General features: G+C 41.4%; 1 protein-coding gene across 1 annotated transcript in view; it reads left to right on the top strand.

The window, feature by feature from the left end:
- Positions 1–17,103, top strand: part of NELL2 (neural EGFL like 2) — a 189,238-nt gene that overhangs the window by 92,680 nt on the left and 79,455 nt on the right. The window contains exon 13 of the mRNA XM_064142220.1: positions 10,798–10,923. Coding sequence (XP_063998290.1) covers positions 10,798–10,923 — 126 coding nt within the window. The remainder of the gene's footprint in view (positions 1–10,797; positions 10,924–17,103) is intronic.

Genomic DNA, 17,103 nt, shown 5'->3' with positions numbered 1-17,103 from the left:
GGGAAGATTACCCAAACTTCTCTCTTCATATACAAATGCTTTCTTTTGTAAGTGAGATGTGGTAAAGGTATCACATAGAGCTAAGAAATAAAGCTTTCTATCTCCATCAGCTGGCAGCATTTGAATAATTACTTTGTTGTGTTGGAAAACTAATCATGCAGAAAGAAAACCTTTGGCTCCAGGAGGGCAAAATGCTATTTCCAAATCTCCATAAAAATAACTAAACATTATTAATAAGAAATGTAAAATATAATATTATTCATTACATATAAAAATGTATTTTTTTTCCTCAGCAAAGGCAATGTCATCTTGTTTCCATCATTACGTTATTGAGAAATTTAAATGTGGAGAATTATCAGGCCAGTTCTAATGTGCCAGTGTGTCACAGGGGTCTAGATCCATTTTGTCTGTCATCTGGCAGAAAGATAACAAAGCATATCCCTGACAGCAGTTCACAAAATGTGGTGCATACTGAGGTGCAGAGAGTCCTACCACCTGTAGCAGTGGGATAGTTTGTACATGTACAAGTTGCAGGTTGTGATTTAAGCTTATTTGATTTTAATTATTTCTACAGGAAGTCTGTTCAGACTGATTTGATCATTAACTCATAGTCAGGACTGACAGTGATGTTACTATGATTAAAATAATAATGGTAAAAAAGTAAAATAGTGATATAAAGGCAACCTTTAGAAGCTCTTTTAAGCTTCTCTGTGTTGCCAGTACCTGGTAAGGAGACTCTTGATTGTACCAAGAGCATCCTTTTCCCAGCAGTAGTAAAAACATATGTTACATTTTGTATTGAAGAGAGAAATTAAGGTGAAAGCTTTCATATAAATTGATTAAATCTGCAGCCTTGAAGCAAAAGAGAAAAGAAGTTAAAGCCTTCATGTTGTTCTTTACTTGCCTTTGTCTACAGTTTTCATTAGTAGCGGGAAGGTGACTACTGAAATAATCAGATGCTGCTGCTTGTGCTGAGAAGTACCCACAGGCAGCTGATTGATTTTCTTTCCCCATAATTTTTACAACATCAAGCTAAAAGTGAAACACATCTTAGGATTTGTAGAGGGTGAGTGTCCAAGAGCTCTAACAAAGACACTGAACTCAGGAACGCAGAACAACTGAAACATGGGAAGTTGCACCTCAACTTGCAGAGAAACTTCTTTACTGTGAGGGTCATGGAGCACTGAACAGGCTGCCCATAGAGGTTGTGGGAAGTCTCCTCCTCTGGAGGCTTTCAAAACCCATCTGGATGTGTTCCTGTGTGACCTACCCTAAGTGATCCTGATTTGGCAGGGCCGTTGGACTGGGTGATATCTTGAGGTTCCTTCCAACCCCTAACATTCTGTGATCCTATGATAAATGTCTGGCATTAAACCAAACTTCATAAAGAGTGCAGAGCAATGGTGGCCACAGTGATTAGATCTGTTGTAGTGCTGTAACTAGTGTGGCATTGTTTGAACAACAGCTGATATTGTCACTTATTTATGCAGAATAGGCAGTGGTCTACTGGACAGCTTCTGAGAATGTGCTACGTGTTTAGACCCTGACCAAATCTCAGATACAGTCGAGGCTTTCCCTCAGCTTAGAATCACAGAATCACAAAAACATTCCTATTGGAAAAGGCCCTTGTGATCATCAAGTCCAACTGATAACCCTACTCTGCAAAGTTCAGCCCTAAACCACATCCCCAAGCACCACATCCAAACAACCTTTTAAACACGTCCAGGGTTGGTGACTGAATGACTTCCTCGGGCAGCCCATTCCAATGCCTGACCACTCTTGTGAAAAAATTCTTCCTAATGTGCATTCTGTACCTACCCTGTTGCAGCCTGAGGCTGTTCTCTCCTCTGTTGCTAGTTATCTGTGAGAAGAGACCAGCATCAGCCTCTCCACAATGTCCTTTCAGGTAGCGGGCGATGAAATCTCCCCTAAAGTTACTACTGTCCTGTTATTTGCGCATCTGTCTTCTGACAAGAAGCTTACCTGTGCGCAGTCTGTGATGTCTCTTCCTCAGAATAAGCTGATATATATTTACAGGTTTTGTAAAAAAATATTTGGATTCCATACTTCCCATGTTGTGGTAAGCCTGATAGGCCCAAAATAGGCTGGTCCATGTCCTGCCTTGCCTAGGCATGTTTGTCTGCTCCACCAGAGAGGCAAGCGCAGGAAACGGACACAAAACCTGGAGCCACTGAGCCTGGCCTGCCCAGGGTCCTGTGGTGTAAGGCACACACACTTAGCTTGTGCCTGCCTAGTGCAAGGCCTCTGCTTTTCCCAAATTAGGGAAAAGTGAGCCTGTGGCTTTGCCTGACTTGGTAAGGTTTGGCTAACTGCCATCCTGATTGGCTATTCTGTGTCCAAAGGGCAATTAATCTCAGCCCACATTGATAAAAGGAGATGCGCAGGTGAACAACCTGCTTTTGCTTCCCTGCTTTGCTTCCCTGCTCTTTGCCCTGCTCTCTCTGCTGTGCCCAGCCCTGCTGCTATTGCACACTGCCTTATTGCTTGCCTGCTAAACTCCACTGCTGCCAGTTACCAGGAGCAGACCCGGGATGTCTGCACACGATTGGCCTGTGTGGCCAGCCTGACATTGTGCTGAGACTGCACGACATCTGCCTGCTGCACCTGAAGGTCCTGCCTAGAATTCCTGGACATATATACAGATCCTCCAGAAGGAGTCAGGAGAACAAGGTCAGAGATTGTCTGCATCCTTTCCCCAGAAGCTGGGAGGATTCAAGCCTCAATGTCCAACAAGACAGAGTCCCCTGAAAGCATTTGGGCACTGTCTGGACTGTGGCTGGCCCCTGCGAGTGGGTAATAATAATCTGTGAGTAAATGCTTAAATGCCTCTTTGTAATTCTCTACTGCCTTCTGCCACAGAGCAGAAAAGAGCTCGAGCCCACCTACTGGGCAAGTGGCATATTGACCGCAAGTAGCATTTGACCACAAAACCTTCTCTTCCAGTTCAATTGATGTTTATATATTTTGCTGGTTATTACTAGATCTAGATATTATCCATAGAATGCTTCCATGACTGTGTAAGAACTGAAATACTATTAAAACTAATGGTCAGGGGTAGCCAGAGTTCTGAGTATCAAAATTAATAAACAATATTAATTTTGGAAAATATCATCTCACATCAATTAATTTCCCCTCTGCAACATCCCTTCTAAAATATGGGGGAAAAAAACCCAAACATCACAATGTAGTACCATGGGCAAGTATTTCTAAATTCAAATTTCACAAATCAAGATGATTGGAAACCATTGTATTTAAAAACAAAACAAAAGAAAAGAAAGACCAACCAATCAAAACCAAAATACCCCCGCGCACGCACTCACACACATAAAATCCAATCAACCAACCAGACAAACAAATGAAGAAAAAAAAAAATCCCCCAAGCCCAACACTCCCAAATCCAACACCCCTTCCCCCAAACAAACGAAACAAACAGGAACATGCTGTTTTGCAATTCAGAGTTAAAGACCTACATCTAGGTGAGTACAGTGCCGAAGGGCAATAGATCATGACCTGGAATCTCAGTAAGTTTTTCTGGGTTTTGGAATTATCTCAAAATCCTTTATATTCTTATTATGCAGCTACATCACATAAGTATCTTGGTGCCTAAGGAAAAGCCCCCTAGGATGCCTTCCTGTCTGACAGATTGCTATATGTAATCACTTGTTTCATCATGTGTACACTGCTGTCTGAACGAATTGTAAGATGCAGTTTGCCAGGTAAAGCATGACATAGCAACAGGCTGTATTTGTTTCCAGAAATTTCCAATGTGATGTATATTTGCTTTTTAAAAAGCTATATAATGTATGTGGAGTCCAGTGATATTTTCACATGACTAAGGTGAAGACTTATTTTTCTTCCAAGAGTCTCATTGCACAGGTAGCTTTTAAACAACATTTCCTACAACATGTCTAACGAGGACAGTTTTATCTCAACAGACTGTCTTCCTTTCCAAAAAACTGGGGCAAGTTGAAACAAAAACAACTCTTTGTACTGTTAAAAATTATGTTTCTGAAGTGCTGTGGTGTTGCATTGTGTTCTTTCAAAGCTATCTAGTGCTTCTGTCAACTTCTCAAGCAGAACTCGAGTGACTGCTTTTATTTTAAATGTATTTTCTGCCCTAATAGCCCCTTCCCAGGCTGCAGAAAATGGACAGAGAAATCAGGAACTTAAGATGAGAGATTTAAAATAATGTGAAGGGAAAGGCACCAAGATGTGTACAATGTGTGTGTGTACAATGTGCAGGTTAGTTGTGGTCAAGGAAAGAACACACCTTGTGTGAAGATCCAGTAATTGGATTTTCTTTTTCACCTATTGATGCTTTAGCAGTCTAGTCAAGGTATAATAATCTCCTACTAGTTCAGTTACAACAGTTCTGACACTTATAATCCAACTCACCCAGTTTCTCGTAAGGTCTACTGATAATTCAATAAAAATCAACAGGCACCAGTAGCTGCCCATTCCCTATGCATTGCTGCAGCGAGTTGTCAGTCTCCCAGGTTCTTTGCTGGGAGCAGCATGGTGTGGGCAGTGAAGGTTAATTTTTGGTTTAGGTCCCCTCATTGGCCTTTGTGCATTCTTGAGATGATTTTGACTGTTTTAACGCAGTGTGTGAGCGTGTCCTTGTCATTTGCTCGACTAGGGAAGAGGCCAAAGACTCCCAAGAATGGTAGGTAAATGATGCCCTTGCTCTTAGCAGCTGAGACCTCAGGGCAGAATCATAGAATCGTAGAATCAACCAGGTTGGAAGAGACCTCCAAGATCATCCAGCCCTATCCAATCAACTAGACCATGGCACTAAGTGCCTCAGCCAGGCTTTTCTTGAACACCTCCAGGGATGATGACTCCACCACCTCCCTGGGCAGCCCATTCCAATGCCAATCACTCTCTCTGCCAACAACTTCCTCCTAACATCCAGCCTATACTTCCCCCAGCACAATTTGAGACTGTGTCCCCTTGTTCTGTTGCTGGTTGTCTGGGAGAAGAGACCAACCCCCACCTGGCTACAACCTCCCTCCAGATAGTTGTAGGCAACAATGAGGTCAGCTCTGAGCCTTCTCTTCTCCAGGCTAAACAACCGCAGCTCCCTCAGCCTCTCCTCATAGGCTTTGTGTTCCAGGCCCCTCACCAGCTTTGTTGCCCTTCTCTGGACACGTTCCAGCACCTCAACATCTCTCTTGAATTGAGGGGCCCAGAACTGGACAGTTTACTAGTGAAGTTGTAAAAGCAAATGTGAGGCATCACATTTCTGGGCTCTGAAGACACAACCTTGCGTTAACACAAAAAAAGAACATAGGGTTTTGGTTTTAAAATCGTAGGTCTAATCTGCCCTGCCCCTGTGTTCAGGGTAATTTTACATGTACCTACGAGAGACATTTTTTATAAATACATTTTTTTTAACTCCTGTTTGCTTTCTTCTGGAATGATTTTTTTTTTTTTTTGTGCAAAAATTCTGCCTCCCCTGGCCTCTGTAAATGTGACCAGGGAGGTCACTGATTTTTAGATAGCATTGAGTTTTAAAGGAAATGGCTGGAGGCAGGACCACTGTCCATAAAGGATCCTCACTTCTGCAAATAGCCCCCTGTCTTCACAGCCTAGATTTACTGACTTAGTACCAAACTAGTTTATCATGGCAAGCTTTTGTGGTGGATAAAGGCAGCGATAGATAGCGAGGCCTATGGAGAGGCTTTGTTTGTTACTGTGAGGGTTTGGCCAACAATGATTTATAGATTGTAGGTGACGTTCTTTTCCTATTAATAGGATTGTAAAACATCACTGGGAATTTCAGTCTGGGGAAGCAAACTCATTAGGGTGCAGGAGAAAGGGATGCAGGGAAACTTGGGCTATGCGGCTTGCATAAAATTTGAGTGCTTGGGGGGGGATAAAGAAAGGCAGATTTCTGCTTAAAGTTTTCATGGCTTTGCAAGTATAAATAAATCATTGAAGTGCAGATTCCAAACAGTTTTGCACTAACCAATTTTCCCAGACATGCCTCCTTTATCTATTCCACTGGGAACGGAGTAGGTTGATGATCTCCATGACTACACTGTTGTTGGTATATCACAGCTGGTGCCTCAGTATCCCATCAGCAGACTCCAGGCAGACAAGTCTTCTTTGTTGAATGCATGGAACCATTGGAGTGGTGCATTCATCCTATTGAACTGACTTCAGCATCTTACTGGCTAAACAGTCAGATGTTAATGTGCATTAATATGCTAACTAGCCGTTTTGGCAGGGGAAAATGAAGATAAATGTCCTATGCTCTCTGAGATACTGAAATGCATCAGGTTTTCTGTTGTGCTTAGTGTATCTAGAGGTGAATAAAAGGCTACACCAGTGTTTCAAGAATAAGCAGGGTAAAAAGGCTTTTATTTTGGTAGCTTTGAAAAAGAACAGATGTTGGGCTTTTTCCCTGCTGCAGTTCAGTCCTTCTTGATGTCTAGTACCTTAACCTGATGTGTACAAACCATGCACATGCAGTGCTGAAGGGGAAATGGAACAGCATGGTTTTAGTGTGATGGGTCTGTGTCACTATTTGTCATTTGACTGCTGCTTTAGTCTTTTCATATTAATTATTTTTTGTGCCCTGTGGTGACACAATTTAGTGCTAAAGCTGCAAACTGTATGTGAAAGGAGCTTCTTATCAGCTGTGTGCCCATGGTGTAGAACAATGGAGTTTTGACTCCCGATTAGGATCTTGAAGTGCCAATTTAATATAATGGCTTGATAGTAGCAATTATGTTAACTTCATTTCCTTTGCCTTCTGTATAGGTTTTCCAAAGAGCTGGATGGGAAAGAGGTTTGTTTCTCAGTGGCCATTCCAAAAACAAACAAAAAAAAATCCAACAACAAAAAAACCCCAACAAAACCAAACCAAACCAAACCAAACCAAACCCCCCTGGGTAGTATCTTTGCAAATTAGCTTACAAAAAAAGCCCTAAACCAATCCAGACTTGTTGAAAGGAAACACTTCAAAGTTAACTTGATCAGTTTTAATTTTTGTTTCATTTTTTGTTTGTTTGTGGGGTTTTGTTTGTTTTGTTTTGTGTTGTTGTTTTTTTTTTACCATGTTGAAAAATCAAGGTTTTGAAATAAATGGAATTATAAATAAAACATTGTGCAAAACATCAATATGTGATATGCTGGCAAAATGAAAGCTTTTATTTAGAACACTTCTAAATTAGGAGGTTTGAATCAGAATAGCTCTGTCTTTTTCACTATAAAATGAAAACCATTAGTGTGTTGGAGTCTCCTGTGGCTACATACGTGCCAAAGCAATCATTAATATAGCTTTCAGAAAGTTCTATTTAATGCTTTTGAGGCTTTGGATCTTTATGTAGAATTTTCTGAGGGTGCCAAAGCCAGCTCCTAGGCAGTCTGTTGATGCCAAGAACATAAGGACTCTAATTACTCGAAGACTGATGCTGTTGCTTAAATACAAATCAACAACATTAATTTAATATGGAGCTGTGAACTGAAATTATGAAAGATACAAGTGACATCGTTTGTGGTAGTAGCCGAGGCATATGTTGTGACTGCTGGCTCTTTTTGTCAACTGCACAGTTACGTTTCAGCAGAACATCTGTGTGTCAGGAGATCCATGCCATTTTCCAAGTAAGGATGATTGCAGGACTTCAATAGCTGCCCTGTGAAGAAAGGCTGGGGCTGCTTAGTCTTGAGGAGGCTGAGATGGGATCTTATCAGAATCTATAAATATCTGAGGAGTGGGTGTCAAGATGAAGGTGCCAGTCTCTTTTCACTGGTGCCCAGTGATAGGACAAGGAACAACAGATACAAGCTAGAGCACAGGAAGTTCCACCTCAACACAAGAACACAGTTCTTTATGATAAGGGTGATAGAGCATTGGAACAGGCTGCCCAGAGAGGTTGTGATGTCTCCTCTGGAGACCTTCAAAACCACCCTGGATGCGTTCCCGTGCTGTCTGCCATAGGTGACAGGGAGGTTGGACTCAGTGATCTCCAGTGGTCCCTTCCAAGTCCTAACATTCTGTGATTCTGTGTAAAGCCAGATGCCTATGGGGTAGTCTTGTGATAACTTCACTTTTTTGTTTTGTTTTGCTCTCTTAGATGACTTTGACAAAATGTGTTTTGAGCTCTGGTATATTTTAAGTACACATTTAATTTTTTTAAAACTTTTTTTTTGGGGGTGAGGTAGTGTGCATGTATGTACATGAAAATCACAAAATTACCTTTTCCAAACCAGCACCCTAGCAGCACTATGATTATTCCATACCTGCAGAGCTTACAGGGAAGGAAGGGAAGGACACCAGCTGAAGTATATTGGCCATGAAATACTTAGGAAGCGAATGTGTGCAAAGTAGGCTGGGTTCACCACCCTGAGCATTCACAGTGAACACCTTCATGATTTGCAGGCAGCTTCTCCAGCAGAATCCAGCAGAATAGCTGCACTGGGCAGAGAAAACAGAAGGTTGTTTTTTTTTTTTTTTAAACTGTATGAAATTAGGAGATGACTACAGAATTGCTAATATTTGGTGTATTGCACTGTTCCATACTGCAAGGAAAATTTTCTTCTGGAAATGTAAAGGAGGGGGAGGGGGGAAGCAAGCAAGCAGTACAGTTAGGTAGCCATTGGTTTATAGGCACTGGAAGAGAGGAGGAATTGCAGATAAGCACACGACCTAAGCAGGGCTAAAGTACAGGAGTTAACACCTTTGACATTTAGCATCACGTCATTGAGATGTCAACCTTTATTTGAGCTTATATAGCCAGTCTGCTGTTCTGAGCTGTCATCAGTGTCAGGAACACAACACTGCTTTTCATTCAAAGATTTTATTTTCTACTCTGAAAGCTGTAAGCATACAGAAAATGGAGGAAATAAAAACTGATGAGCAGAAACCCCCCCAAGCCTACAGTCCACCCTTTTGATTTTTAACATACTTATGTGGGAAGGTTCAGTGGCAGGTTGTACATAACAAAATAACCAGCTGTGCAGAGCATCTCAGGAACGCTGTCCTTGGTATTACAGGAACAATATGCTACTAAGCACCTTCAAATTAAGAAAACTTTTCTTCTTTGTGGCATATTAAGAAGTTTTTTTTGGGTGGGTTTGTTTGTTTGCTTTTAATTTGTGGTGCTTTCTCTGTCTTAAACATTGTTGCACATGGTACAACAAATGCTTCTAATTTTGCAGCCCAAGGCAAACCAGTTAGGTTTTGAAGTCCATGTCTACCATGATTTATGTCTGCAGTTTGCTCTAGGACTTTATATCGCAGCAGATATTCCACTGCAACAAGTATTTTCTCAGGTTGCAATTCCTTTGGTCAGATTGTTACATAAATCTGATTCTTTCAGATTCCTGTTGGATATGGTGTGTGTATAGATATCCAGTCTACATAGGTACATGGATATACCAGGTATAGATAGAACCCTTCTGCCTTAGTTTTAAAAGTATTGGTACATTTTGGAGGGTTGTTTTGGAGTTGAGAGCCAGATCAGGATGAAGGTTTAGACTGGACATTAGGAACAAGTTATTTACCACTGGAACAGGTTGTCCGGGGAGGTAGAGGCCCCATCCCTGGAGCACAGCTGGCTTAGGAGGCTATAGGCTCCTTATATATATATTATGTGCAGGCTTAAATGAGCTCTGAATCTAAAGTATGCAGGCAGGTAAGCTGCGATTGAATCAAAGCATGAGGGTCTGAGCCTCTGAGCATTGGAGCTATGCAATGGCATCCGAGCGTGGGGTCTGAGCGGCTGAGCGCTGCAAGTGAGGGTCAGAGCTGTGTCTGAGCCATGCAAGTGAGTCAGAGCAGCAGGATGCTGCAGTGTGGTCTGAGCTGAGCTGTGGGCAGGGTCAGAGCACGTTGTTTACCTGTGCACCCCTATTTATTGACTGTGGGCTGAGATGAATGGGCCCTTTGGCCACTAGAATGACCAACTGGGTTGGCAGTTAGCCAAACCTTACCATAATAGGCAGAAGCTCTTGCCTGGACTTACCCAAATATGGGGATTGCATGGATTTGCCTCAGGGAGACACCAGCTGGGTGTGTGTGGCTTACACAACCTGTTTACAACCAGAGGTCCTGGCAGAAAGACATGTCCAGGCAAGGCAAGGTATAAACAAGCCTCTTTTTGGGCCTACAGGCCCTCTGGGATACTAGTGCAGGATGTCCCTGCTGGTGGCAGGGGGGTTTGGACTAATGACCTTTGGAGTACCCTTCTAATCCAAACCATTCTTTGATTCTGTATGCGCTTACATATCTAAATATTATAAGTTAGCTAGTTTATATTTCTAAGGGAAACTTATTATAAGTTTTAGTGTCTTTTCAAATATTACAGTTTCTTCCCAAGCATCAATGCATGTTAGAAAAAATTCCTATAGCAGTGTGTTTTGTGTACTGCTGCAGTGACTGTACAGGTACAGTGATGGATGACATTTCAGTGCTGAGGCAGTTGGTCTGCTGTGTAAGAACCCAGGGTTGTTTTTGTTGTTGTTGTTGCTTTGTTCTTATTTACATCATAGGAATCAGATCATAAGCATTTCAAAAGGAAAAATGTGAGCCAGTGTAATCTTCTTTGTAACTCTGCCAACAACTGCTCACAGAAAGCTCATGCTGCTTCTCTTGTTTGAACACTCCAAGCAGTTATTTTAAAGGAGAAAGCAAAGAAGTTTCCAGAATGCATTGCTGTTTGACCTTTTAGTCTAACCCACTACCGATGAAAGTGAATAGCAGCGTATGGAGGGATTGCAAAGAGCACCACTGAATTTAACTCGTGTTCCTCTTTGCCTTATTCACAGATATTGATGAGTGTGCTGAGGGAAGACACTACTGTCGTGAGAACACCATATGTGTGAATACGCCAGGATCCTTCATGTGTATCTGCAAAACAGGATATATACGCATTGATGATTATTCCTGCACAGGTAAGAGCTCCATAATTGTGAAAGGAAGCAACGGGATGATGGCTTTTAGGAGCACTGATATGATTCTTCTACAGTTCATCTTTGTTAGAGTCATGGAACAAGTATGTGGAATGTTAAACAGCATAAACAGAATAATTGCATGGATAGAGTGAAGAAAAGCCAATGCTCTTTACAAATATGTGTATGTTGTATCATTTGCCTAAGGCATTCTGGATTGTTTCATAGGTCTGCGTGGTTTTGGGTACTAATTAAAAAGTAGAAAGGAGTGAAAGAAAAAAAATAAGAGAGGAAAAACAGTGCTATGAGTTATTTGATTTCACATGGTGTATCAATACAATTTCTCTTGGAATGTACTGACTCTTCTCAGAATTTCTGATGGATTCATTAGATATTTGAAGTGACTGTTTACTCATTTTTAATTCTTCTGTGTCAGGGATGTTCCCCATCTTGAATTCAGAAGGCAGGAGCTCTGTCTTCCCTGAGTCACTGAACAACATGGTTGGTCTTATCTGTGTAGCTTCTGCTGGCTGTCAATGATGTAGAAAAGGTGTTGGGTTCATACTGACTTTCTGTCTTCTCGTCTTTTTTGCTGCAAAGTATGTATGTGGAACGAACACTGAACATGTAAAACATGTTTCCATATCAGAGCCAGATTGACTGTAAGTGTTCCTGAGGATAATTTTTTTTTTTCCCCCTAGACAGATAAAGCAAATATGATTCAAAGATGTGCCACATTCAGTCAGTGAAAATAAAACAACTGTGCAGACAAAACAGTGCTAAGTACTATTTGGTGTGCACGGGAGAGCACATTAGCATTAGCTCTTTCTGGAAAAGGATGTGTTTCTTCTAAAACTTTCTTGCAGCTCTTGTTATCTAACAGTAAAGCTGTCTATAAATGGATGAGAGCATGACAAGACAGCACTGTGAAGTTAATTTCTAAATTTACTTTTCACTATTTTGTTGTGGCATTTTTGAGCATCAATATCTTGGTACAGAAAGAGTTTCTTCATAAACTGCCATAATTTGTTTGCCCAAACATGCGCAACAGTCAGGGACATGGATTTGAAAGCACTTTGGTGTGAGTTTTGTGCATACTGTCTTAGCTGTACTTGATATTCCTCTCATGGGCACTGACAAGGACTGTTTTTCTGCAATAAGCCCACTTCTTGAAGGACCAAGTTATAGGCATATCCTTTTCAGAGCAATCTGTGTGTTTTGACTCCATATTTGTAAATAGGAGTTTCCTACCAAATCAGGCTGATGAGTGACAAAACAAATTGTTCCTTTTTTGCCTTTCTCTTTGTCAAACAGGGAAAATAGAATGCAAATGGAAGCATGGGGGAATGCATGGAGAATGCAAAAGTAGATGAAAGAGATTCATAAGATTACAAATCTTAAGACTTCCTAGGCTAGGTGACCTGTGAGTCACGCAGTGACTTTCTCTGCGACTGAGCAATGCTGCTCACTATCATTTGAGACCTGGAGTTCTACTGGGGTTAAATCATAGTGAATTTTGGAAACTAAGAGGCAACCACTGGGATGCCATGCATGTTGGCTGATAGAATTTCCACAAAGGGCAAAATCACAAAATAACTGCATTTTTGTTTTTCTGGCTCACAAGGACTGTGAGCTCCTTGTGGTGGAGGCACTGTTCAGCTACTGAAGTATGTAGACTTACGACACTCTGGCGTGACTTTTCCACCAAACAACTAGTCAGTGAAAGGGTAATTAAGATGGTGTCTATGGAAGTTTGAAATTACTACATTGCTTAGTATTATCTCTCCTGAAGAAACTTGCTCAGTTCTGAGAACCACCTAAAACTTGGTGTAGTAGACATACTGACTCTGCTTAGAGGACATGGCTGAAAGATGTGTGTTGATAAATCAGTGCAAAATAGCAGTGTAAAGGAGTTTGTGTTGTGCTTGGATATAGCTGGCTTTTCATCAGCATGACTTTCTCTTACAGCATACTGTGGTATTTTAAGGCAAGTAATTTGCAGGAAAGTCATTATACTTCTCACATCATGGAAAAGGTTGGAAAAGACCTTCAAGATCGAGTCCAACCCATCACGTTCTAATTAACTAAACCATGGCACTAAGTGCCTCATCCAGCCTCTTTATTGTCCTTATTCTCTTTATTGTCTTTCACTGGTTTAAGTGGAGCCTGATGACATTCAGCTAAACAAATGATATCTGGGACTTGAAAGGGAAAAGTATTTTCCAAATACATTTTGTTTTAGAGAGTCAAGGCAGCAAATTGTGTCAGGGATCTCAGCCTGTCTCAGACAACCTTGCACTTGCTCTATTTAAATCCATCAGTTTAGCCTGCCTTTTATGCTTGTAGAAATGTTTGCGCTTTGAGAATTGTGATACCAACTTGTCTGTGCCCAGCGCACTTCACTGTGCATCATCAGCTCGTGGCCCGTTCACTGTAGCTGGGAGTTATTTTGGTGGAGCTCAATTTTCTTGTCATGACAGTGCTAGTTCTTGAAGTTAAGGGCATGCAGCAGGCCTTTTGATTTGGCAGGAAAGCGAGCCAGTAAGGAGGAAAGCAATCATGATAGACCAAAGAGACAGAGCTCTGTGAATTAAGCAGCTATTTTTTAAAGGTTTCGTGATGTGTACCCTGTTTAATTTGGCATGTCTGTGAAATAAGACTGTGCACTGTCCTTAACAGAATTTTCTGGGGTTTCCATATTCATTTTTTGTTCTAATAACCAGATTTATTGCAAATGCTGCATAGAATAGTCGATGTGTTCCATGTTTTTCTCATTGTCTTGGGTTCAAATGCAGGTTCCCAGAGACTCTTATAAATTTGGTAGACCCAATGACAATTTATAGAATTTATAGAGTGCCCTCCCCTCTTCCCCCTCCTTTCCCCAAAAGACAGGGAGAGAGATAAAGGTAGGGACACCCAAATAAATCAATCTCACTCGATTTGGAAGTTAAAAGGAAAAGTTTAACAATAACTTAGAAAAAAGGGATTGGAGGTAGGGGAGTTTACAAAGGATAAGGAAGGGAAAACAGCAAAATACAAACAGGGATGGATACAACCCGAGTAGTGTGATGGTGTCTCTGCCTCGTGGCTGCCACGTGTTGTGCTGGTATGCAGTATCAGTGTGTGGTCATGAGTGAACACAGGTAAAGGAGAAAAAGGGAAGAGACAGGAAACTCCTGTCTCTTTTATACCACAGGAAGTGGGGGGAGTGGGCTAACCATCACCTGGAGTGTGGCCCACCCCTGAGGAGGGGCCAAGACCCCTAGGGTCAGGTTCAGGGTCACTCCCCCAGGAGTGTTAACCCTATACACTCATGATAGCTGGAAGCATCAACTTTGATAGCATCAATTCTCAGCTACTGGGTAAGTGCATTATAAAGATGCCTCTTGCTGACTATTTATGAGAGCCATACTGGAGAAGCCTCACACAGAAATTTCTTATGTGCAAAGGCAATTGCATGTATTTTAGGGGCATCTTGGTATTGCAAGTGTACTACAAAAACTACCAAAGGCACCAGGATTTGTGCTGGTGTGGTTGTGTAGCGTGCAATTCTGTTCTAATTTCTTGGTGCTCATGTACAGAGAGTCAGATGTAGTTTCTATTATGGGTGGATCTCTCCCCCAGTAACTTATTTTAGATCTGCCCCAGAGAGTAAATTCACCACAATTCAGTATTTGGAAAGTTAGAAAATGAAATAGTATTTTTACAGTTAGACTAAATATAACAAATAAACTGCTACAGAATAAGTGACCTTAGAGGGAGTAGAGATGAAGTGAGCAGCACAGCAAAAGCCAAGCAGCAGCCAAAGCAGCAGAGGCAGAAGAGATAGAAAAGAGAGACAAGCTGTGCTTCCAGATATAAAGTTTTTCATTGCTCCAATGAAATTATATTATCTATTGTTGCCATTTTATGCCCTATCCCTGTCATGCTATCCTTTTCACTCAGAGTGCTTCTGTTTCTATTTTTTTTTATGTCCGAGCTAGAAATGTAGCTCAGATGGCCACAACTTTGTTTTTTTGCCAGTGTTTGCAACTAATTTTAGTCGTTCCACCATTTTTTGCCTTCCATAGAATTCAGAATTCTTTCCAAGTCTCTGTTTGCTTCATTGACAATTCCGGGTTTGATTTGATAGCTGAAATATCAGTAAAACTGAAGAGGGGACAGATTTTAGTCTCACCCAGGAATAACAAGAATATGTCAAGTAAGCAACAACTCACCCTGTGTGTTGCTAAATGTTATATTTCTAAAATATATTTCAGGTCTCCCTGCTCCTTGTAGTGCTGTGTAACCAAATCCAGTTATGAAACCGTAGCTGTGGATAAAATAACTACTTACTGTAAGCTGAACCAGAAGCTCTGGTAGCACGTCCTTGGGATTGTTGCTAAGCAGGAAGAAAATGTTCTGTAGCTTGGCATTAGAATGTTATTGTTTGTACGGGAAGGAGATGCTGAAAAATTATACCTGAGCCTTGATTAGGCCAGTTATGATGTGAACAGTGTCCACTCAACTTGCTGGCAGACTAACACAAAATGCCTTATTGCTCCATTCTGTAGACACAGCTATAATTTAGCTGTCATTGATCAAAATAGAAGAGAGACGTAAAACCAGCGGCATCAAAGGGGTTTTCTCCTGTAGGAGACATTTGAAAAGAAATCTGTGCTATCTGTCTCTGTCAGAGTCCTGGACACAAAAGACTGATTTAGATAGCATATAGCTGCATCCAGCCTCTCTCTTCCTAGCATGTTTATTGCAAATTTTACAATAGATCTGAATTCCATTTTTGATTTTCACAACAAAGAATATAATGAAGACATCAATTTTGGCTTTTGTTATTTGTTTTCATCTCAAAAGCAAGATTGAGTTAGTCACAACCATATTTACACAGAAATCTGTTGTTTGTGACTGGTTTTATGTTCAGAAATCAATCATAGCTATGAGCAGGGAAGATGAGTCCTAAGCTGCACCCATATGCCAAATGGGTGCACAAACTGCAAATTAAACACATAAAAAAACATGCCCTGGGCTACCAGTGCTTTCCCTGCATTGGCATTGTCTCAGTCCCCTTCCACTTTTCTTCACAGAACCTGAAATGTAATGGTGTTGTGGTGGGGAAAGGAAGGCAGAAAATGATATTAGTCTCTGCTTGGGGTAGTTTTATGTTTGTAGTAGTATGCTGCACCATCATTGTTAGAAATGATTCAATTTGGAAGCCTTGGGGTATTTGGTTTGTTTGTTTTTTAACAGTAACATGTGCGTCCTTACTCTGCCTGGGATTAGAAAGATGCAAAGGCTGTTTTCTTCTACGGGAGAAAAAGAGAGTTTTCCTTCTAGAAACAATGATGCAGCCAGAGTCACCTGCAGTCTTTCAGGCTTCTGTGTCATTATCAGTACTCTGGGCAGTGCAATACATATTTTTCCCAGGCAACCAGCAATAGAACAAGGGGACACAGTCTCAAATTGTGCTGGGGTAGGTATAGGCTGGATGTTAGGAGGAAGTTCTTCCCAGAGAGAGTGATTTGCCATTGGAATGGGCTGCCCAAGGAGGTGGTGGAGGCACCGTCCCTGGAGGTGTTCAAGAAAAGCCTTAATGAGGCACTTAGTGCCATGGTCTAGTTGAGTGGCTAGGACTGGGTGCTAGGTTGGACTGGATGATCTTGGAGGACTCTTCCAACCTGGTTGATTCTATGATTCACTTCACTTTTTTCTTGTTTGTTTGATTGAATGAAAAAGGGAGAAGTTAGGAAATGGGAGATGAGATGAGTGCTCTTTCTTTTTCACACTTGGCTGTAACAGTGAGGAGTTGTGACTAGCCACAGTGGATGCTTAATCATGTTTAGTCTGAACAGATGTCTTTAGTTTCCTGCCTTGGGACCACTCACCTACGTAAATAATGCATCAAAAATGGAACAGAAGAAACAAGACCCTGTGAGATTTAGTACATCCTCTCTAAATTGTATTAAGGCAGAGGAAGATGCATGCTGTGGTCTGCAGAAGCCATGGATTTTCTAAGCCCCAGATGTTTTTTAAGGCTCTGTTTTGTGCAGTCTCTTGGGCCACCTTTTTTTTCCCCCTTCTTTCTTCTTTCCAGACAGCATGAAAATGGAAAGTGCCTCTAATGGTAGTGCTGGTGGTGTGCTCAGCCATTCCTGAGGGTGGGAATCCCTGAGGTGGTGTGAGGAAGAT

This window comes from Pogoniulus pusillus, chromosome 4 (genome assembly GCF_015220805.1).
Source record: "Pogoniulus pusillus isolate bPogPus1 chromosome 4, bPogPus1.pri, whole genome shotgun sequence".
In the NCBI taxonomy this organism is placed as follows: domain Eukaryota; kingdom Metazoa; phylum Chordata; class Aves; order Piciformes; family Lybiidae; genus Pogoniulus; species Pogoniulus pusillus.
This window is presented reverse-complemented; position numbering and strand designations above follow the sequence as displayed.